This window comes from Gambusia affinis, linkage group LG13, assembly GCF_019740435.1.
Source record: "Gambusia affinis linkage group LG13, SWU_Gaff_1.0, whole genome shotgun sequence".
Taxonomy (NCBI): domain Eukaryota; kingdom Metazoa; phylum Chordata; class Actinopteri; order Cyprinodontiformes; family Poeciliidae; genus Gambusia; species Gambusia affinis.
This window is the reverse complement of record NC_057880.1, coordinates 1,858,809-1,881,362: the sequence shown is the minus strand read 5'-3', so window position 1 is coordinate 1,881,362 and position 22,554 is coordinate 1,858,809. Positions and strand designations below refer to the sequence as shown.

Genomic DNA, 22,554 nt, shown 5'->3' with positions numbered 1-22,554 from the left:
TCAGCCAGCTGTAGTGTAGCAGAGAGCAAGTGCCAGGGTGTGAGCAGCATACAGCATACTGACAGCACTAAGACCCTCCCACTCGCTGTGATTGGTTGTTTCTGACCAATCACAGCGAGATTGGTCAGAATCTCGCTGTTCAGCACTAAGGGGGAGGGTCTTAGTGCTGTCAATCATTTTTGTGGTTAGTACCGAGAAAAGGCAGAGGAGCTGCATCTTTTCACAAGTTATCTCACAATATGGTGACAGTTTTAACAAATAGGGGAAAACATTAGTAAAAGTTATATAATGCAGCTTTAAGAATGGAAGACTGATGACAGAAAGAGAAGAGTAGCATGAAGCAGTTTTGTTTACAAGAAAGGATTTTTTTAAAAGCCAGCAGTTTGAAACAGACCTCTGAGTCTGATTTTATTGAATTGACTGAAAAGCACAAAGCTCATCTCCCCAGTCGAATGTGCTTTGCAAAAATTAATAAAACCCTTCAAACACAGCTAATGAGCTGAACCGATAAGGAACCACGTTAGTTGTTTTCACCCTGATTAAACCTCTGCGCCTCAGGAGACACAGCCAGTCCAACTAGTCAGCCAAAAATTAATGAGCCGTGGCAAACTTTGCCTTCAGACTCCAGCAGGGAACAAACTCAAGGAATTGGTGGCACCTTTTGGTGATAAAGGATCTCTGGACTTAATTGGTTGAAGAGAAGCCCAGGTTTAACCAGTTGTACCACCTTGACTCTGCAGTGTAAGCCTTCATTACAAACTTTACTCTAGAAAAGCAGCGCTTCCACTGTGGAGCTGAATGAAGCCCAGTGTGGATGGCTCTATGAGGGAAGCTGGTGCAGGGCGGCCATTATGTACCAGTTTAAATATTTCAAAAACAATTCCACAACATGGTAAATACTAAAATTAGTTTTCAAATTATGATTTAAGTTATCAAGTGAAAACAGGTAATCCAAACCAGCTATGTGATAAACCAGATACTGAGATGACAAAAACAAGTTGAGTTTCATTAACCATTTGGTGTGGTTAATGAAACTCAACTTGTTTTTGTCATCTGATTACTGCCTGATAAGGCTTTGAGAAATCTCTCAAAGGGAAACTGTCTTAAAACACAAAGCATGCTGAAAGGTCTTCAGATGCAACACAACATGATGCCATCTAAAGGATTCCAAGGAATGATGAACGAAATCACTAGCTGTGTCTCCATCCAATGGCCATTTTGACAGAAATTTTCAAATAAAAATAAATAAATGATTAAAAAAATAAATAGAAAAAACAAATTGGGCTGTTTCTATCTACTGGTTTGGCTACACAAAGAGTAATTTCATCAAACGCTGATGTTACACATGGCTGTAATAAACAAGATGTAGAAGTTGGGAACTGTCATGGATCACACATCTTATAAACATGGAGAGTTCTCCTGTGGAAGCTGAAGGTTTGGACTGCAGTCTGTGCCTCTGGTAAAACATTTACTATGTCAGAACTTAACCTCAACCCAGCATAAAACCTTTAGTTATTTTGAATTGTGCCATCAACGTTTTTCTAATGAGATACCACAAAATAAGAATAAAAACATTGACAGAAACAAGATTACTGACATCATCAGTCCATCTGGAGACTTTTTTCTGATTTCTTTGAAGAAAACAAGGAACCCATGGTGAACCCTCATTGTTTATGATTCAACAATAAGGAAAAGACTGGGTGGAAATCACTGGGATACTTCCAAGGCAAAAACATCTTACTGGGATTAACATTATTCAGCCCTTCTTGGCAAATGTTCTATTCATTGATGAGATAAAAGGGAACTCTTTTGAGAGAAGAATAGTCACTTAAATCTGGCATTTTAATGACATCATGTCAGAAAATGAATGCAGTATCTACACTTACCTTACACTTAGTTGAATATAGTAGTTGTTGGTTTTTAAGTGTAAAAATGTTGCACTGAAAATGTAAAGTGAATGTTAGTATTATCAGTTTCCTCCACATCATAGTGTTGGACTAATTTGTGTTGGTCCATCCTAAATAATACCAACTATATGTTTTGAACGTTGTGGTCCTAAGATGACAAAATGGGAAAATTTTAAATTTGTAGTAAGAGTTACATTGTTTTTCTCTGTACTGTGTTTGAAAAATCTGCTTAGGTTAACTGGAGATATTGAAATGGCCCTTGTCTTTAAGCCAGAGGGTTAAAACTTGTCACTGCTGTCGACATTCGTCTCAATCAATCAACCAACCAAGTGATATTTTGAAAAATCTTTACCAGAACTGCAACCATTTTTTTGACACCAGAAACATTGGGCTGTGACTTCTTACAGAAATTCAAATGCTTCCAATTCATACATTAGGATACAACATAGAGACATTTATTTCTTGTTTCAATACCAAAACGACATGGTTCATCCCCCATCAACCCCAGAGAAGCAGCATTGTTCATTAGTAACTAAAAATGGACAACAAACTAAAAAAATATCAGATTAACTCCTGTGATCTGTCCATCTTTCACCTGTAGTTCTTTTCATTGTGAAACACCAGCCAACAAAGTAAATAATGCACAAATAAGTGTGTGTGTGTGCGCCTCTGTGTGAAAATATCCTTTGTAACAAAAACGGAGAAAAGAAGCGCTAGTTATAATCCTCCCCCCTCAGGAAGCTGATTCATCTCCCTGATTCCCTTCGTGTTTTTTTTCTTGTGCCGTAAATCCTGAAAAATGTTGAAAACCACAGAGGGCAGTAGTGTAAATCTTGGCTGGGTCACAGTCTTTTTCTTTTAAAAGGCAGAGGGGGTGAGATCATAGAGGAGATTCCGCCTCCGACGGTGACTTCCTGGATCCTGGACGTGCGGCGCAACAACCACGAAGCTGTTCGTTACCAAATGTGTGACTAAATACAAAACAAAGGGTGGAGAAATAAAGACTAAACCAAAATATCATTCCTGTGTTCTTCAACTTTGTACTCGGTCACTTTTTAAATTCCATATATTTATTTTCATATATATTTATATTTATATATATATTTATATGTTCTTTTTACAGTTAAAAACATCATGGATTTGACAGACTATTTGGTTTCTTTTTGTCTAAGTAGAAGTGTTTTGTTGATGAAAGCTTGAAGGTATTTTTTTCTCTTTTCCATACGGTCAGTCAGTGGAAAGTTGGCCACTCAGAGTGTTTGTACACTTGTATCCATACAGTATGCATATTAATAGGATTTCCCGTGATGTTTTTTTTTTTTTTTTCAAATTGACATTTTCCATTCACATCTTACAGATACAGAACACCAGGTCTGCCAACAGTATCAAACCAAAAACAAAAAAATGTGCGTGTCCCGAAAACGGAGCGTCCTCATTGGACCGGGTCTCTGTGCAACAGCAGCTGGGTCTGCGTTGGTCCGCCGCAGCCGAGTCCCGCTGTGCTTCCGCCACTAAGGTTCAGGAAGCAAACAGTTTCTCGAGGCTCCGCCGGCGTGGCTGCTGGCGAGCCGCTCCCGACCTCTTCCTGCTTCCTGTGGGCGAGAGCCAACGCTCTGAGCTGCTCCTGCGCCTCCTCCAGAAGCAGAGCCGCCGCCTCCTGCCGCCGCCCGACGGCGGAGGAACACAAGTAGGACGAGGACGAGGAGGGCCGGGCGCGTGCCGCCTGGTCCTTCTCCTCCTCACCGGTTGTTGACATCTCGGTGGTTTCTGGGCTGGTTTGCATACAGGACACCTCGTTGTCATGGCGGCCCTGAACGGAAGGAATGATGGGGATGGAACAGGAGCGAAACGGCGGCGGAGGCGGGGACAGGCTGTGGCGGCGGCGGCCGGGTCTCCTTATGCTGCGGCTGCTCTGCGGAGGGGAGCGCACCTGCGCTCTATCGCACCAAGGCAGCGCCAATGACTGTGTCTCCATGGAAACAGGAGTTTGCATATGTACAAAGGCATCTTGTTTGGTGTCGCAGCCCAGGCTCTCCTCCTGGGAGTGGACCCTGAACGAGACAAGACAGAGAGAGAGAGGAGAGGAGAAAAGGTTATTCAGCTGGAGAAAACTTCCACCCTTCACTTTGGGGAAAAAGTCACCGTGTCTCTGCTGTGTTTTCAACTCAATCGCCTTTTCAAACTCCCACGCCGACCGCAGAATACATCTCTCCGCCCTCAGCCGTCTCACAGGCTAAAAGCGAGGATGTAGAGGGAGAAGAAAATGAGTCTGACATCTTTCTTTCATCTCTTTATATCTGAGTCTACCCACACACACACAGCGCACGCACGCACGCCCCCACACAAAACCTCCAAAGATTCTCACAAAGACAAGGAGGAGGCAACAGAGTTCTTCTCATTATTGATTTTAACAAGTTTTAAGAGAGTGGAGCTGGGGCCTCGAGCCTCCGCCAAGGACAGCATTGTGTGTTGATTTGTGAGGAGAGGGGTAATTCAGGTCAAGAGTTGCTTTAAAATGCTCTGTGAGTTGGGTTTAGAGACTGTGTGGCTGCAAGAAGGGAAGAAGTTTTTTAATCACACTCTTCTGTACGCATTGTTCACACTTTGACCGCTGGCGGCAAACCTGCCCACCATCGTGTTTGGTATTGTCTGAAAAGTCCTAATATTTTTACTTTTTGTTTTTAGTCTCTGCCACTTCAGCTATCATCTATCACTCCATGTGTACATATATGTATTGTGAAACATTTCTATGATAAGAATTGATTTTACTTCTCTTTTGTTATAATTAGACAAATGTCTTTTTTGTCATTCGGATTGTTCCTTTACCTGACTGTAACACCTTTGATAACTCTGACATTGTAATAAGCGTATGACTTTAAGATTGGGAGCCCCTCCTCCTTATTTCTTCTTCTGTGGTATTATTGTTAAATTGTTTGCCCATGTTGTCATGTTGTCCTGCAGGACAGGTGGGTGTTTTTTCTTTAATCTAAATTTATCCAGTTTATTTATTAAGTTTATTAAGTTAGTCTTTAAACGTTTACATTTCAATTTATTGTTTCCAGCATAAGTTCCAGTGGGTGCTGTCATAAACACTGATGTTGTGATTATACTAGCTGTGTTCCCATTACAAATGTGAGCAAATCTGTCATCATTCTGATAATATATTTAAAAAAAAAACACAATTTCACAATTGCAGTGTTTCCAGTAAATAAGAAACACAGTTAAAGTCACATGAATAAGTTTGTTCACATGATAAGTCATTAAAATCATGCTACGCCATCATCCTCCAACTACTTCCTGTTGTCTTCTTTGTGGTTTGCACCAGTAGCAACATCCAGTTGTTGATCATGTGACTTGTGTGATGTGAAAAAAGTGTTTCCATTGCAGTTTGGCGAAGTAAACCAATGTCGATATGGCCAAAAAGCCCAAAAAACTAGTTTTTTTTCCAAATTCTCATGTTTCCACTAAGCAAATTTATTTTGAAATGTCAAATTGTGCAAATATTGTGCAATTTGTAAACGCAGCTAGTGTTACTTTTGTCGCAGAGGACATTTGGCTCAAACAGCTCAAGACCAAACAACATTTCCTCGCACCAGATAAACGTGACAAGTTTAACAAATGATGCCATCTAGTGGTGAAGCTGCTGGCTGAACTAAGATAACCCCTTAAATTACCACCTTATCCCCACAGAGCCAGCTTTGTTATCTTCAGATAATTAAATAAGTTACTGTGATTTGTAAGATAGCACTAATGAATGCAGTGTCTCCTTCAGGGTCCCGTGAAGTTTGACCCACTCATCCAGCTGAGCCTCAGTCCTTTATCAGTTTCACTACGAGCCCAACCGACTTTCCAAAGGGTTTGTTTTTTCAACCCAAATCTCCACTGCCACAAACTTCTCATCTCTGTATCTAGGTGCAGATCTGGCTGCACTGACTCCTGGTATAATCTCTTTCTAAGACCAACCGTTATGTTATCTGGGTCTAAATCCAGCGTTAATCTGCAGGAGAGGCTCTTATCTTTGTCTAATCATTCATAACACTCCCCAGAAACAACGATGTCCACTCTGACGCTCTTGCAAATTCTCATCCTCATCACAAATTCTCCTTTTTCCATCTTTGATTTAAAAATAACACTGTTGTCTAAAAGTACATTTTTTTTTTAGACTTTGGGGAAATCAATTCCTTGTTTCATCTCTGCAGTGTTTTTTTTTTTCTCCATCCGGCATACAAAAAAAGCTCCTAAAAAAGCAGAGTGGAGATTTGGGGGAGCCCGCAGAGAGGATCCTGCAAGCGATAAGAAAGGATGATGCGAGGGTGCTAATTCCCAAGATAACATTCACAGACAAATCTCTCTTTTGATGTGTTGAAACATAATCAGATTGCAACAATCTATGAAGAGCAGTCCAAATAGAGACCCGCAGGGCAAAGCTAGATAATGTGGAGCAAAAAAAAACAAAAACCCATGGAGATTGTGTTCAAATGAGGAAAAGATAAGTGACCAGGCTTTTATCTTAAATGGGAGTTCATTACAGGTGGAAGTGTCAACAGAAAGTTTTATTCATCTGTTGCTCTAAAGATTATTTTGGAATGTGTGAGACTACAGAAATCGGTTCTCATTGCTGAAGGTGTTGTTCACCTGCTGAACTCGACACCAGGCCTTGGTTGAACCAGAGATCTGTGCAAAGTGTTGTCTGGTTGGTCAGACGTTTGTTGCCGTGTTTAATGCAAAAATGTACTCAAATATTTCATATTTGTCTTCAACTAGTCCTTTTCCACTATGTGGCTTTGTATCTGCAGAAGAGATGTATATTTTTGAGGAATGTTTATCTGACATGGTGAAGAATCGTGTACATTTGTACGAATGGTTAATAACCCCTGGATGGAAACTAGAAGGTTGTTGCTTACAGAGGAGTCTGTCTGCAGAACCGTGTGGTGCTCTGTGACCAGTGTATAGAGCACTTATACAATGATCTATTTTAATAGTTCAAACACCTAATATGCCTTAATAAATACAGAAGAAACTGTCTCAGCACTGCAGCATAAGCAACATCTACAGTCTTGTGTATATCCCCTTTTGGGGTGCAGCACCTCAATGCCAAAGAAATGGAGTGGTGCACCTGGATTGGCTGCTTTGCACTGGCCAACCAATAGCGTGTCATTAGCATTGTGTCTTGTTGGACGGCTTTTGTAAGGATCAGTGATCGGCTTTAAAACTACAGTGCTTTACTAATCTTTCTTTCCAATCTGATTGAGTTGGAAATATTTTGAAAAATCTGTGAAAACATTAAATCTTTAGATGTACAAAAGACTTTGTGGTTGCATTGAAAAGGGCTTATCACATTTATAAACTACTTTGTCTTGATGTGCCACTTAAAATCCCACTAAATGTGTGAGAAAATGTAAATACATTCAAGTGTGTTTTTACAGCACACTATGGGGCAGACTTAAGTAGAGAAAAACTATTCCTTATTTGAAAGAAGGAAAAAAAGAGGAAGCATATAAAGAGGCACCCAACTTCTTCATCAGCTAGTTGGGCAAAAGATTTATCTGAAAATAGTCGTAACAATTTTTCTGTCTCCCTGTCAGCCATTTTGCTGAGATAACACCAGGCTTCTGAATCAGGGATAAAAAGAATCCACCGTCATTTTTTAATTTCTAAGCACATTTTCTAGCTGTCATAAACTATCTGCACACTCCTCTGTTACATCCTTCTTTGAATGTTTGTGTATTTTTGGATTTTCTCCTCCCTGCTATTTCTGGATCTTTATGTTTCTCTGCTTCCACGCAGTCGTGGTCAGATGCCTCCATGGCAACCCCGGCAACGATGCTACAGTAAAGGGATTTGGCTGTCTGTCCGTCCATTTGCCGTTCTGACAAATCTTGTCTCTGAGACAATGAATGAGTAGATGGTGGGCCATGGCTCCAGAGTGTGTGGCTTAGTGACCCTGGAAGCACAAGTGTGTGATCAGAATGAGCGTGTATGCTCATCTATTCGTACAGATTGTATGAATTGAGTGTGTGTTTTGGTAACTGAAATTTTTGTCTTGATGTGCCTAAATGTAGATAACACCAACAGGACACCCTGTCTGAAACAGAACCTTGAAGGGAGCGTTGACCATAACGCTTTACGTTTAAATAATATTCTTCATGTAAAGTCCTTTGATGGACAGTTTTTGTATGTCAACAGACACATTGCAACGTGACATCACATGAGTAAGACTATTATTAGTTTTAGCTGTCAAGTTGTCAACATAGCGCAACATGAAGTGTAAAACGAAAATGGTTGCAGTGCTTTGCTACTAATTGTCAACAGCACAACAATTAGATAAAAAGGCCCATAGGTGTCACATTTCACAAGCCAGGAAAAGGTTTTCATAAAAAAAAAAAAAGTAACAAGAGAGAGAGGGACGTAGGTCAGTTATGCCAGCTTGACTTTCACAACCTTAACATGTAGATGTGCAGCAGAATTTGTTGTTTTGGTTTGCTTAAAAAAGACGACCCCCCACACCAACTCTCTTACTAATCATCAGTAGAGAAGGTGTTTAAATGATCAACCACAGCTGTGTTCATACGATCACTTATTAATAATAGCAACATAAACATAAAGCCTGACAACATTAAACTGTAATGGACTGAATGTTGTGTTCTTTGTGTGGAAAAAGTTTGCATGTTCTTTGATGCTGCATCCTGATACATTAGCGTCATACATTGTCGATAGTCAGTTGCTACGGCAACAGGTCTGTGTGTAGCACATCCAACACAGAGCAACAGAAAATATGAATGGTTTTGAATTGTTCTTCAGTGTTTCTTCTGTGCGATATCAACTTTTGCTGTGGCGTCCAACACTAAATTAATAATCCCCACAGCTCCAGATTTTATTTAGTTAACAGATTTGTGGTACCATGGCAGAGCGGCTACAGATGGCGAGTAGAAGAATGACCTTTTGGCCCAGCATAGTGCGCACACATACATCTTCTGGATGCAAACAACAACATGCAGCGTGTTTATACGTCAGGATGTTGGAGGGTTCAGCTTTTTTTTGTACCTACAATTTGAAACATAATTAAAGTCTTTTATAATAATTGCATTTTTATTAAATACAAAGTTATAGTTAATCAGACATTTTTTGAAAATTATGTGCTGACATTTTATTCTACTGTAGAGTATTTTACGGTTATAATGAATATTTATTAAAGGCCAATAATAAGGCATTTCGGCATACTAAATTTGATATTGTAGCATTTCATTTTTAACAAAGAAAACTAACAGGTCATTGTTTATATGATACATTGACAGTGTTCCTTAAAGGTGTGTCCCATTTCACAGTATATTAGCAAATTAAATTGATTCTACAAACAAAAGTATTTGCGACACTGAAAAAGAAAGTTTCACTTGACTTTCTCTGGCAGAATCTCAACTTTTTTTAAGAGTCGTGTCCAAACAGAGAAAAACAGAGCTGCACACTTTAGCTAGCGATCCGAGGGAAAAGCAGGCAGGCAGGCAGCCAGAAGGCGAGGGGATGAGCCCATCTTTTCTCTGCAGGTGGTCCCGACACAAATGGCTCGGAGACCAAGAGGTTGTTTCGTTTATCTCAGTCTGAAAGAAATAATTCTCATCACTGCTGTCAGTTGTAACTGGTTGAAAAGAAACTGATGGATTTCTCTAGGCTGTTGCATTTCATTTGGCAAGCAAGTCTTACTTTTAAAGACTTTTTAATCTGAACTCAAATGCAGAGCCCGGATTTTATTCTGTGTCATTAAGATATGGATTATTTACAGAAAACTAGAACCTGGTTACATAACATTTTCAACTAAAACTTAACTATAAAGCTTTCTTCTACAACAAATTTTCATTTAGGGTTATGATATATAGCATTGTACTTAAAGTATAAAGTATTTTCAGTTGTAATTTTCAAATGATATCCCAGAATAAAATCCAGTTTCTGAAGGAAGTTTGGACAAATATCTCAATGGAAAGTCCTGCACCAATGATTCTTAACCAAACTATTCCACTTTAAGTTATGTTAAGGATTGGAGAGCTTGTCTGTAGTTAAACCTTCAATATCAAAGGATTACTTTTATGGTTTGCAAAAAAATATTCTCTTGGCTCATTTTTGTTTTACCTGTCTGAGGTCAATATGCACCAGACATCTGATGAGTCAGAAGATTGGGTCAGATGACATTTGCAGCAATGAGGACATGTTATATTTATTGGGGCCTGGCAGACCACAAGTGACTTCCAATGACTAAGTCTCTGACAGTCTGATCAAGATTGACCCGGGGTCTGCTGGCTTTAGTCAGAACTATTCAGCAATTTGACTGGAATGTCACGAGTCACACGGGAAGTGAGACATGGTGACAAAGGAAAACACATCCACTAAGGAAAAATACAAATTAAAATTTTTTTTACTCACTAAAAAAGTAGCATACTTACCTATGAAAGGAGCTCAGAAATACAGAAAATTTAAAGGGTGAAACAGTGATGTTGTTCGAGCAGCTATTTACTGCTGACCGGCTTTTCTTAATGGTGGTAGAATGTCCAGTACATCTAATGTGAAAACTCACTTTCACACGTCCGGTGATCCATAGAACCAAATTGTGTCAGAGAGGGAAGAGTCCGTTCTCTGTAGCATCAGGTCTTTTTCAGGCTCTAACAGGTTTTTATCCAGGATCACTTTGTATCTAGCTACATACAGTACATGGATTCTACAGGAGTTGTTTCTACACAGGTTCTCTGTGCTTGCTAACCAGGTTTATGTGAAATGTGATTTAATTACTGTTGCTAAGCTAGAACAATGAGAAAAAAGCTGATCTTGTTATTTAAGGCAGGTGTAACAAGAAGGCCCAGAGAAGTAGGCAGGTGTTCTGTAAAGCACCAGCCTGAGCGTTTCCTTTCAGCCACATCGCCACATTATGTGAAGACGGCAACGTGAAGCCACCCTGTTTCCACCCAGGCTCAGGAGAACGGATAAAAACAAAAGGATGAGGAGGAACAGAGGGTGCTAAAAATTCATATTCTTCTTTAAGTAAAAAAAAAAAAAATCACTTCCAAAGGATTGACTTTAAAAATATTCATGCTTGAAATGAGATCCAAAGCTTTGTGTGTGGCAGGTCTGTATTTTTTGCTTAATGGTTTTAATTATACTGAGTCAGCGTCGAGAGGAAACGGCACAGAAAAGCGGTGGAGACGTAAAGACTGGGAGAAGGAGGTGTGAATAGAACCTAAAAATGTCTTCGCTTTAAAAGCTGCTCTTACTTCCAAACCAGCCCACATAGACACACAGATATATTTCTGAATAGGCCTGCGGTCATTTTGTGTTACTCCAATAAATTAACAGTAGTAAAAAAAAATACAAATAGAAATAATTCTAAAACTGAGTGCACTGAAACGTGTTTGAAAGGTGGGGCGAGATGACAAAGGTGACAACGCAGCAGCTCAGCTCTCACCTTTTTTGTGCTTCTGTTTCCTTTTCAGATGGGTCTACTTCCTGAAGGTGTTCGTAGGCAGGACCTGAAAACTTGGGTCCTCCGATTGGGTTTAGCCGTCCTCTGGCTATGGGAGGCGTTCTGCGAGAAGCTGACCAGTGAGCTGAGCGGGTTCTCTGCACAGGGCTGTGGGACAAGGAGCCGCTTCTGTACAGGAAACAAAATATCGTTAAAACTCGACAATTAAAAACATATTTTTTAATGCAATATTTCTGTTCATGACAGAGAATGGAATGAGTGTAACTTCTTGGATAATGGTGGAATTTGACCTTAACATGTGTACAAAAGCAACCAGCGCCGTTGCCAGGGAAACAAATCTGGCACTCATGAATTGTGATGACACCAATGTTTCTGTGAAACAGCTGGGAAGTAATTTATTCTAAGGAGTGTAGAAGAATTTAACTCAGATGAAAATACCAAATTAAATTAGATTTCTTCCTGAATGAAACAGAATTAAATAGAACAACATTTTCTTGAATGATGGTGAACAGTAGAAAATTGTTAATTTGTCAAAGCTGTTGTTTTGGTCATTTTTCTCCACTAAATCTGATATTCTTGATGTAATATCAGATTACATTTGAGCTTCACCATGTTGCAATTTATTAGTATTAGATCCATGGTTTGTAGCATAATAATTAATGATCAAGACATTCAGAGATTTTTGGTCTTGTTGTAGAAGTTTAAACCAATTGATGAGAATATGGCGTTTCTGACTTTTATATATTTAACTCAACAGATAATTCTTACATTTCACGGAGTTCACTTAGTTTTAGTAATTTGCTACTCTTAGCAAATTCCTTTCTGTGTTAGTCTGCTTCTTTTAGAAAAATGTTGAGAGTGTACAGGTTGGTACCAGTTGCTGGGAAACAAAAGAAATGTCTGGAGAATATTTTGTTTTTTATTTCAGCTTCACACCTGGACAGGATGTACCTGTCAAGCTGTCAGAGTAAGGCCAGCGTATTGCTTTGAATGATGATCAGGAGGAGTAGATGAACAGCGGCTAACATCCTGTAGCTTCCAGGACAGACAGGAGTTTGAGAAGCCTTTCCCTCTGTAGCTGCCCCTCTACAATCATTATTATCCAGTCATCCTGAGGTTGATTTGGATTAATTTAACAAGAAACAAATACACTAAACTGACTCCCAGCTTCACAGTCACCTATCAGCTAATCAGAGGAGACTTTGGCGTCTCGATAAGGTGTTGGAGCAACAAGTTCTGTGTACTTGGGAGCGTCTACATGTGCGGCATTTTGGGGAAATTTTAGTCAGCAATTTAGTCACCATTCTAACATTCAACACATTAGAATGTCACACAATGTTTTTTATTAACTGTTTGAAGTAATGATAATAATAATTAAAAAACATCCTCTTCCTACCACTTCCTGTTGTCTTCTTTGTGGTTTTTGCCAGTAGTAACAGCCAGTTGATGATCACATCAATTGTGGGATGTGAAAAAGATGTTCTGGTTGCAGTTTTGCAAAAGACATCTCTTTTGATTCGGCTGAAGAACCACCTCCTCCCAGCACAAAACCTTCTAATTGAAAAATGCGTTTGTGTTTTTCTTAATTGGTGTATTTAGTTAAATCATTATTATTATTTTAACAGGTAATGGACACACAGCTGGTAAGTAGCGGTTGTTGTCACAAAATTGTAAGTCCCCCAAAAACATCAGATTTTTCTCAAATGTGCAGAGACCAGCTTCCAACAAAAATAATTCAAGCTCAGGTTTGTCTGTTTCAACTGCAAAATGTTTCAGCAGCTGTAAAACTTGTCAGGATTCATTCAATATGAACTGCAGATCACCATTTGCACAATAATGTGATTTATTCTAATTTAAGTTTAAAAAAAAAATTAATAAATAAAAAAACCCCAAAACAAAACATTGTAATGTACACAAACGAGTGATGGGATTTTGTAGAGGCAGTCAGATTTAATAAATGAAGCTTCCAGTAATATTCTAAGTTTGAGTGGGTCTATACTGTTGAAAGACATAGAAACTTTAAACACTGCTGGACAGTGTCAGGCAGAAATAGGAATATTGATAAGCTGGTATTAGTTTGAATGTAATAAAAGACCAAATCCTATGTTACCTTCAGTTACTACAAAATTGTTGCTTATGTCACACATGACTTAAAAGAAATGTTATTTAGCATCATAGCAGTATCTGATGCCTTGAAATTGGGTCTCTGTCTCTTTAAGAAGCTCCTACTCTTCCTGGCAGGCCCACTTTCAGCATGTCATCACAACAATGCTCCTCCACGATGCTGTTAGGAGCGTCGAACTGAGAAGTAGTCCATTTCATGAGCTCAGCAGATGTGTGGTTATATTAGGTGTTTGCTAATTCCTGCTGCCACTAGTTTGAAGGAGCTGAGTGGGGGAGCTAAAGCTAACAAAAGTAGATTTTGCATATTTTTATGAACAGCTGTTAAAGTTTTATAACTGTTTGAGAGAACAGAAAACTGAAGTTGGTTCCTATCAAAAGCAGCAATTGGTAAAGGAAGTATCCACTTCAGGTGAAATGCTAACAGCACCGCAACATAACACTTCAAAAAGTACAAAGTAAAGTGACTTTGTGAAGTCAAACACATGGAGTTTGCCTTTCTCATCTTGTGGGCTGAACTTGCTTTTTATACTTCTGCTAACTGCTAAGAACTAATGTGGAGCACAAAACCTGCATTATGCTGAAAAACCACTCAGCATGTTCAGTTTTTCATAAAAAGTTACCACGTTGCATTTTCTCAGCATCAGCGAGTGACAAACTGGGAGAAAATGTTTTATTTGGTTTGTTCTTGTGCATTCTAACAGAAACCTTGCTTTGATAGAGGCTGTCATTTCTGTGTGTTTTCATGCGTGCGTGTGTGCTTGTGTGTTTTGTCATGCCAAAGCCCAGCCAGCAGCGTGAGAAAAGGTTTCTGAGCTCTTACATGTCTGCGCTGGCCGGCTCTCGTTTCGTCTCTGTTCCATTTCCACTGCACTCATGACTGCTATAGATATGCTTGTTAAAGTGTTTATAGCTTTAATTATAATTACCACCATCCTTCTGAAAATCAGCAATTAGCCTTGCTGGCACTGTAATGTGGATAATTCAATTTCCCCTCTTCACTGAGTCCATGCTGATTACAAGGGAAGACACAGAAGTTCCTCATTGTTGGTAAAAAAAAAAAAAATCTACATTCCCTCCTGAAGCGAGGAGAATAGTCACATCCGATTCAGAATGTGGGAGCAGCTAAATGGTTTACCGGTGATGTCTGGCTGCGCCTCTGGAGCCGCTGGGCGGCGGGGCGGGGACGAAGCTGGACTCACACACACTTCCCTGGCGAGACGTGGGGGGACGCTTACAGTACTGGAAACACAACAGAGAGAAAACAAGCCATCAGAAATCCTGCAGATCAATTTCAGATTTCCTCAACTTACTCTGATCTCCTTGATTCTGTGAGTGCAAATATGATAGATTGAAGGATGATTATTTTTTTCTCCAGCGCTGTCCTGGGATATTCTAAAACTTTTAATGATTTCATAACATTAAAAAAGTTTAGAACAAATACTATTTCATATAAACAATCTAAATACAGCAAGAAAATAGTTAAAAATGTACTTTTCATGTTGCATAAATCTTTGTATTATTTTATTTAAGAGACTTGCAATCTGTTCAGCAGTATTCGGCTAGTAAGCCTTTTCTGGGATTGAGCGGCAGTACCACATCCACCACTAGGGGGCTTTTGCGCTCTGCTCTCATTCCATTATCTGCTGAGACAGAAGCAACTTAAAATTACCTTCGTTATTTTCTGTTCCGTAATTACAAGTTAATAGGGGAGAAAACCTTTTTTATTCTTTTTTTAATAAAACATTATATAATTGTATCCTGTATATTGTTAAGACACTATAGATAATGATTTATTATTTTTGTAAACTTTAGAAGCACTTTTACAAGTTTGTCCGTTGTGTGTCTCGGTTGTTAGTAAATGCAGTTTAACTAATGGCAGAAGCTTGAAACCTGTGTGTTATTATTCAGAAATATGAAAACATTAATACATCTTACTATTATTTTTTATTAATTAGTTTTTTCTCCACTGCATGACACCGAGCAACACATATTCCATTAAACGTCTCAGAGAAAAGCAACATAAAATCACTCACGATTCTTTCTCCCCTACTTGCATGGATTTAACACAAATGTAACCATTAATTAGAAAGAGAAAATGCACGTCTCATTCTTGCCCTTTTATATTCTGAGCTAAGTGAAAATGTGTTGATGAGAGAGGAAACAGCCGATAGCTGAGAAAACAAAAAGCACGAGAGCATGAGGTTGAGTTACAATTCTTTGAGAAATATTTATGATTTCAGAAATGATGGCAATTGAATTATTATCTAAAAAGTTGTAAAACCAGGTAGCTTTTCATAATTTATAACCAAAAAGGTTCAGAATAAATTTAGGTCATTCCATTGCTAAGTAGTTGAGAACAGGTCAAAAACAGCAGACATGGGCGTGCTGTGGTGGCGTAGGGGATAGCACGACCCACATTTGGAGGCCTTGAGTCCTCAACACGGCAGTCGCGGGTTCGATTCCCGGACCCGGCGACATGTGCTGCATGTCTGCCTCCCTCCTTCCTGTCAGCCTACTGTCATATAAGGGACACTAGAGCCCACAAAAAGACCCCCTTGTGGGGAGAAAAAAAAAAGAAAACCAGCATAGACATGAATATATGTTAAAGAGTTTATGAAATGAATGTGTTAATTTCTTCTTTACATTGAGAAATATTTGGAAAAAATGAGCAATAACCGTTTATTTTATGGCTTGCCTTCCTTTTACCCTAATCACGTCTACTCTGCTTAAATCCTTGACAGAATATATCTGGATTAACTCTGGTGGTTTTATTCCTTCCCACGTCTCTAAGAACACATACAATGAAATCAAAGCAGTTCTTTGACTCTGTTCTGTTCCTGCAGTGGATTAAAGCATGGTTTTGCCTTTTTACATAGCCGCAAAAGTTTTTATGTGAAAGGTCAAAGTTCACGGAGATGTATAGTTTCTTTTTGATGGCTATTTTAACTTATTAGGTATAAAAGGATCCATAAAAAACTTTTAAGCCTGGCAAAAACAAATGAAAAAAATGCTCCACAAGTTTATATTGTTGACCTTCTACAATGTTTTGGAAATCTGCCATCCACTTTTTGCATGTGGATTTTGTTGCATTCTGTCTGACGTTTTCTATTTCATCTCTGCAAACACAAAACTCTTCATAAAGTCAGTTCATGTTGATCGCCTGTTCTACGTCACAGAAAGAGAGCTCCTTATAAAGACAGTTGGTTTAATCTTACTGTTATATTTACTGGTTAGAACAGAAGTTTGTGATTATTGGCGATATACATTAAGTTAGCTACTTGTGTACAGTTTATATTGTGTGTTTTAGAGCCCTAGTTTCCATTTCATGACAGTTTTTTGCTACATAGCTCGGTGCACAAACTAATGTCACCTAATATAGTTAATATTGTTGAGGGATGTAGAGATAGAAGCTCCAAAAATGATAGCCTTAACTGAACCAGCCTAGTTTAATTAAGCCTTAATTCATTAATTAATTAATTGTTCCGACAAACAGAAAATAACAGAAAAATAATAGAAAAAACTGCTGAGACGACTAACGTTGAAAACAAAACATCTAACAGTTCCACTTCCTGTTTCAAATAAAACTGTTAGTTCAAATAATGTATTTCAATAAATTCAAAAATATAATTAGCTGATATTCCCAAGTCAGTCTTGTAATCTCAATTAACAAATTATTCATTTATTTTCTATAAAATCTGTTACTGGTTCAAAGTCTTAAATCTTTTCTAACAAGGGAAGTAAGTGAATGCAGGGTTAACGTTGAGAGACTGAGGGAACAGGGCATGTGGTGACAACTTGTGCCTAAGTTGAACTTTTCCTTATGATAAACAATAATGAGGCATAAAGTAGCTAATATTAAGTTACATCGACATTAGCTGATATCAGCTGTGTACAACTCCCCACAGTGAAGCTGCATGCTGAGATGGTTACATTTATTTGCGTTCTAAGTGTTTCATCTCCAGGTGTTTTTAAAGAAATATGGATCTTTCAGATCAGTTTCAGAGGCACTTTTCATCAAGTGATTGTGTTGCTGTGTGGGGCGCTGGTGTTGGTCCAGACTTTATCTGACCCCTGGAAGTCTTGATCTCATCTCAGTCTCCTTGATTTGCTGCTCTTGACTACCGTACTGCAATTCACATGTCCAATCATTCAGTGTTTCAGTACTTTTTGCACAACTTACTGTTTCCCAACAAGGAACTTAACAAGAAAAAAAAAAAAAAAAAGAAAATCAAAACAGGAATTCAACCAATGTATTGGCTAATAGATTTCCTGCTTCAGTCAGAATTGCTATTGAAACGGTCCTCCTCATCATGCTGCTCACGTTGTGACTTCACGAGATCAAGACGACACCTAACAGCTGATCAACAGAACCTCACCATGACAAGGCTTCAGACGGAAGGGGCCCTGGGTTTACAGTGTCACAGAGACTAACAGTGATAATACAAAGATCCATATGTAAAGTAAAAGGTGCAAAATAAGTAAAAAAAAAACCCCAACAACATCATTTTAAATTACATATTGCTTTGAAGACAGAAGGAACACTGGAGTACATTAGAATAGTTAACATTGTTGTGAATAAAATATGCCTGAACAAGAAAATGTGCCGACTCACTGCAAAGAGACTTGAGGAAAATTTCCAATTAACATTAAATGGTCTGGAAGTCAGAGTCAACCCATGTGCCACCATAATTGAAACTGACCCAAAGTGTCTGGTAGTACAGCATAAGGTGTCCACTCTAATAAAGCTTGACCGATAAGATTCACAAGCCTAAACATCAAGAATGGACAAGAAATCGTACCAGACAGATTTGTCAAAGGTTGTTTGGGATGATAAGAGACAGACTTTCAGTGGAGAAGTTTGAGGAATGACTTGATGTCACTTAGAACAAAGAAAGTTTAGAGGCAGTCAGGATCTTTTCTGACCCACATGCAGGACGATAAGAAATCAAAAGATTTTTATTTACAGTATGCACAAGGTTAAAGGGGCAGCATTGTGTTTACCAGACATGTAGTGTCAGCTGAATGGTTGCCATGGAGATTAAAGAATTTCTAAAACATGCATGAAAAAATGAAAGCAACACTCCTGGTATGCTTTTCATGAGGAAATAACACAACACAATGTAAAGCTAAAAAAAGTTGATTTGACTTTAAGACTGAGATGGTAGTTGATCTAGCAGCAGGAAAATGCTGCAAGGCCATAAATATGCTCCACTTTCCAATAGTCTGTAGCGTACAGCTCTTAAAAATGCATGGAATGCACATCCCAATCTGGCAAAACAAACAAACAAAAATACATAGGAATGAATACTTTTAGTTCTGTACAGAATCTGATTTTTGCAGCAATGAACCTTTATTTAGACACCGGTGCTTTAATTTGAAACATCCCAGAGAGAGATGAGACATCAAGCATCATCTTTTTGGCTCATCTCAGTTTCTCTCTGGTGTTCTGACACCACACAAACCCCAAGCTGCTAATTAATTCTGAAACTTCCAGTCAGGAGATGTTCATCTTCCCGCCTGTGCTAAAATGGAAACTCAAAGTTTTTAACAGTGGGAGGATGCATTGTGATGCCAAAACGTCGGCTTCGTCACCAGCAACAGATCTGTTCATGCTTCAGCGAGTTGAAGTTTTGTAAAAACAGATACAAGTACAGTAACCTTTTGAGTTGTTGATGAAAGTTTGTGCAGAGGTGCAAAAACAACCAAAACTAATGAATATTAGTTTTAGTTGTTTTTGCACCTCTGCACAAATAATGAGTAGTGACTGACTATCAGGTTTCACTCTGTTTTTGTTTGAATACAGATTTAGGCTTCAGAAAGATTGCCTGGGGTAAAAAACTGGAAAGTGTCTGCACAAATTGTCTTGTTCCACTGACAGCTTTTAAAGGGCATAAACATAAATGTATTAAATGAACAGATTAAAAAAAACATGAGCAGATAGATTCAGCAGGAAGTAATCATCACTTTGACTAGGACTTCATGCTCAATCTGGACATTGGTGGCAGACAAATGGTGCATGGAATGACTTGTATTGATGGAAATGTTTGCATGTCTGCATGTGGAGTAATGTGATTATTAATCTCTGTAATAGGGACCAACTGTCAGTGGAGAAGTTTCTAACACTCTCAGACTATCTGGTGCAAACAGGAGATGGCTTTTCTGATTTGTATATGAATGCACAACAGCAATATTAATTCTTTCTTATCCATCATCACAATTTCACACATTCCAATGGTGAACAAACTCATTAGTATGCAGAACATGAAACATGGCATTTAAAATATTATAGGATAACTGCATTCAACTTTTGCAATTAAGATATTGCACAGATCGATGATGTGAGGGCAGGGGTCATTCGGTACATTGTGTAGTGTTAGTCAGGGTCTGATAAAACCAGACTTTAAACTACTGGGCTATAATTCCAGACAATATTGGTATAAACTCTGTGCATCGACAAATAAACACCAGAGCCTAAGTTAGAACTTGGGTACTTCTAGTAACAATATATGATGCTTACTTAACCTTCTTAGCCTCTTAAAAGGGTCAGAAGACAGAAAATACCATTAGACCAAAGCTTGTGTGCCACTTACTCATGTTGTTTTTATTTTTTTAAAAACAAAAGTCAAACAAAAGTCCAGAGCCAGAACTTTTGCTACATGTTTCTGGTACATCTGTAAATCCAACGCACAAGTAACATCCGCTAACAATGGCAATGGATGACAAGTCAGCTTCTCTTGGCCAACTTAGTTATTGCTTCAAAAACGATCTGATGGGACGCCGGAAAAGACTATTATTGTGTTCAAGTTGTGCTATAAGAAGTTAGTTTATCAGCGACACTTTTTAAGCCTAAAAAAGCATCTCAATGTAAAACATGTGGCAGCAGCACAAACGTCCCCAACACTACCGTCCATATTGCTAAAGAAGCTCCATGAATGATCATTAGATCCTGAAACACTGGAATGGGTAGAACGACACTTTACTCCAATCTGATGGTTGAGCGTCCCAAATAAAAGACTAAAAAATAATCATGATTGCTGTTGTGCTCATATGTCTATTTATTCAATAATTTAGCAGAACAAAGGGTGTTTCAACTGAAAATGTTTATTTTATTGATATATGAGTTTTGATTAAAATATAATTCATTTCGATTCATCAATTGCAGACCCTGCAATGAACTGGGTGGGTAGAGTTGCAATATTTCATACTAATATTACTGAAGTAAAAGTAAAACCTACACAAACAGCCCTGAGTGCTGCGCCAGGTTTAAAGACATAAACAGTTCCTGACTGAGTGGTATAATATGACTGATAGAAAACGAGCGACTCGCTCAGTGCTGCTCTTTTATTCATTGCCTAATCAAATCCCTCCAACAAAAAGCCCTGCAGTGCTCATCAGACGAACTCGTTTCTTTATCCCCTCAACTGGCTGTGACATTCAGCTGCCTCTTTTCATGATTTGAACTATCTGGGAGTGTTTATCTACTGCAGGATGCTCTCAGAAATCAGAATCCAAATGACACCGTTAACTACGTCAAAGGAAACCAGTACCTCATATAAAAGCACATATTGTGATCATAAAGAAATTCAGATGGCTGTGTATGACTAGGAAGAAGAATTTAGTTGACTCACTGTCAGTATGTTTCAGACAAAAAAATGTAGGTCATTTGCATACGAGATCCTTTATGCTAAAGCTAATTTTTGATGTAAATGTAAATGTTTTTCTGAACAATGAGTAGTGGCAGGAAGTCATATTCCAAATGACTTACTGCTTGAACTTATTTACAGTTAAAAGTAAGTTAGTATGTTTACTGCTAAAGAGAAACTGAATTAAATAGAGTATTAGTCTGAATGTAGCACATACAAAATGTAGGCATTCTGCATTCCCATTAGAGAAACATTGAAATCAATTGAACAATTCTGTTCACTAGATGGCAGTGACGTGATTCTAATACAAAATGTCGTGTGTGTAGAATATGCATCAATCAGCATACGTTGAAAACATATTCCAAATTGCCTCAAAATGTCTTATGGTCTCATTGTAGCCAGATTTGGTACAATAAAGTTGATTTGGATGTGTTACAGACAAATTTTAGTGTATTTTTGGGGGGAATTTTATACTACAGACCAATAAAAAGTGGAGCATATTTATGTTCAGGGTCATTTTCTGCTGGAAGGTGAACCCCCCAACCCAGTCTTAAAGTGGCAGTGTCATGTAAAATTAACTTATTTTACCTTTACAGCATGTTATAATGTTATTCCCTAATCAAAAACATAACTGGAGTCTTGCTTTGATTCTTTCATGCATCTTTGAGAAATCCTTTAGTCTCCATGGGAACCATTCAGCTGTCCAAAAAGCCTGGGTGGACCTAGCCCTGCCTTTGAGACGAAGCTTCTCCTCAGAGCTGCAGTGTCCAAACTTCTGCTCCACAGTTCAGCTCCTCCACTGAGCTCCTTCAGACTAGCCAGCAGCAATTAGCAAACGTGCATCTGCTGAGCTTATTATAGGAGCTAGTTCTCAGTGAAAGACTGATAAAACGTTTGTTTTAAAGGGTTAACAGAGGAGTGCTGTTGTGATGACTTCCTGGCAGTGTTTTTTTTTAAAGAAGCAGAGGCTCAATTTTAAGGTGTTAAATATCAAAGTCAAATTTCTTTTAATTTGACATATGCAGCATTTTATAACAACTGAAGGTAACAGTATCCCAATTGTGCTACAAAATGGTATCTAGTTCTTGAAAAAAAAACCCAAAAAACAATATATAATAATGCCTCTTTACAAGAGTTGCTAAAAAAGTTATATTGGAACTATAACTAATTAATTAATGGCCAGACATTCCAGACCAAAGAGGATGTTGACTTTTATTTTTCAGCACACGCAAAAATGATATTGCACATAATCATTTTTTTTTCATATTCACTGTGTATATGTGAGAAAACACTTTGTTTGTCCTTGACAGATCCTTCAGCTTGAGGGTAATGTGAGGAGGCACTCTGATGTGCAGTCCACACAAACACCAGATTTTACAGATTACATTCAGGCCCTGTGAAGGGTGTCACATGTATC

At 38.5% G+C, this 22,554-nt stretch overlaps 1 protein-coding gene across 2 annotated transcripts in view; it reads right to left on the bottom strand.

Moving 5' to 3' along the window:
• Positions 1-2,240: 2,240 nt before the first annotated feature.
• Positions 2,241-22,554, bottom strand: part of LOC122842618 (pro-neuregulin-3, membrane-bound isoform) — a 424,235-nt gene continuing 403,921 nt past the window's right edge. For both annotated transcript variants that reach the window (XM_044136652.1, XM_044136654.1), the window contains 3 exons: positions 14,630-14,733; positions 11,353-11,538; positions 2,241-3,958 (listed from right to left, as the gene is read on the bottom strand). In XM_044136652.1, coding sequence (XP_043992587.1) covers positions 3,340-3,958; positions 11,353-11,538; positions 14,630-14,733 — 909 coding nt within the window. In that variant the 3' untranslated portion in view covers positions 2,241-3,339. The remainder of the gene's footprint in view (positions 3,959-11,352; positions 11,539-14,629; positions 14,734-22,554) is intronic.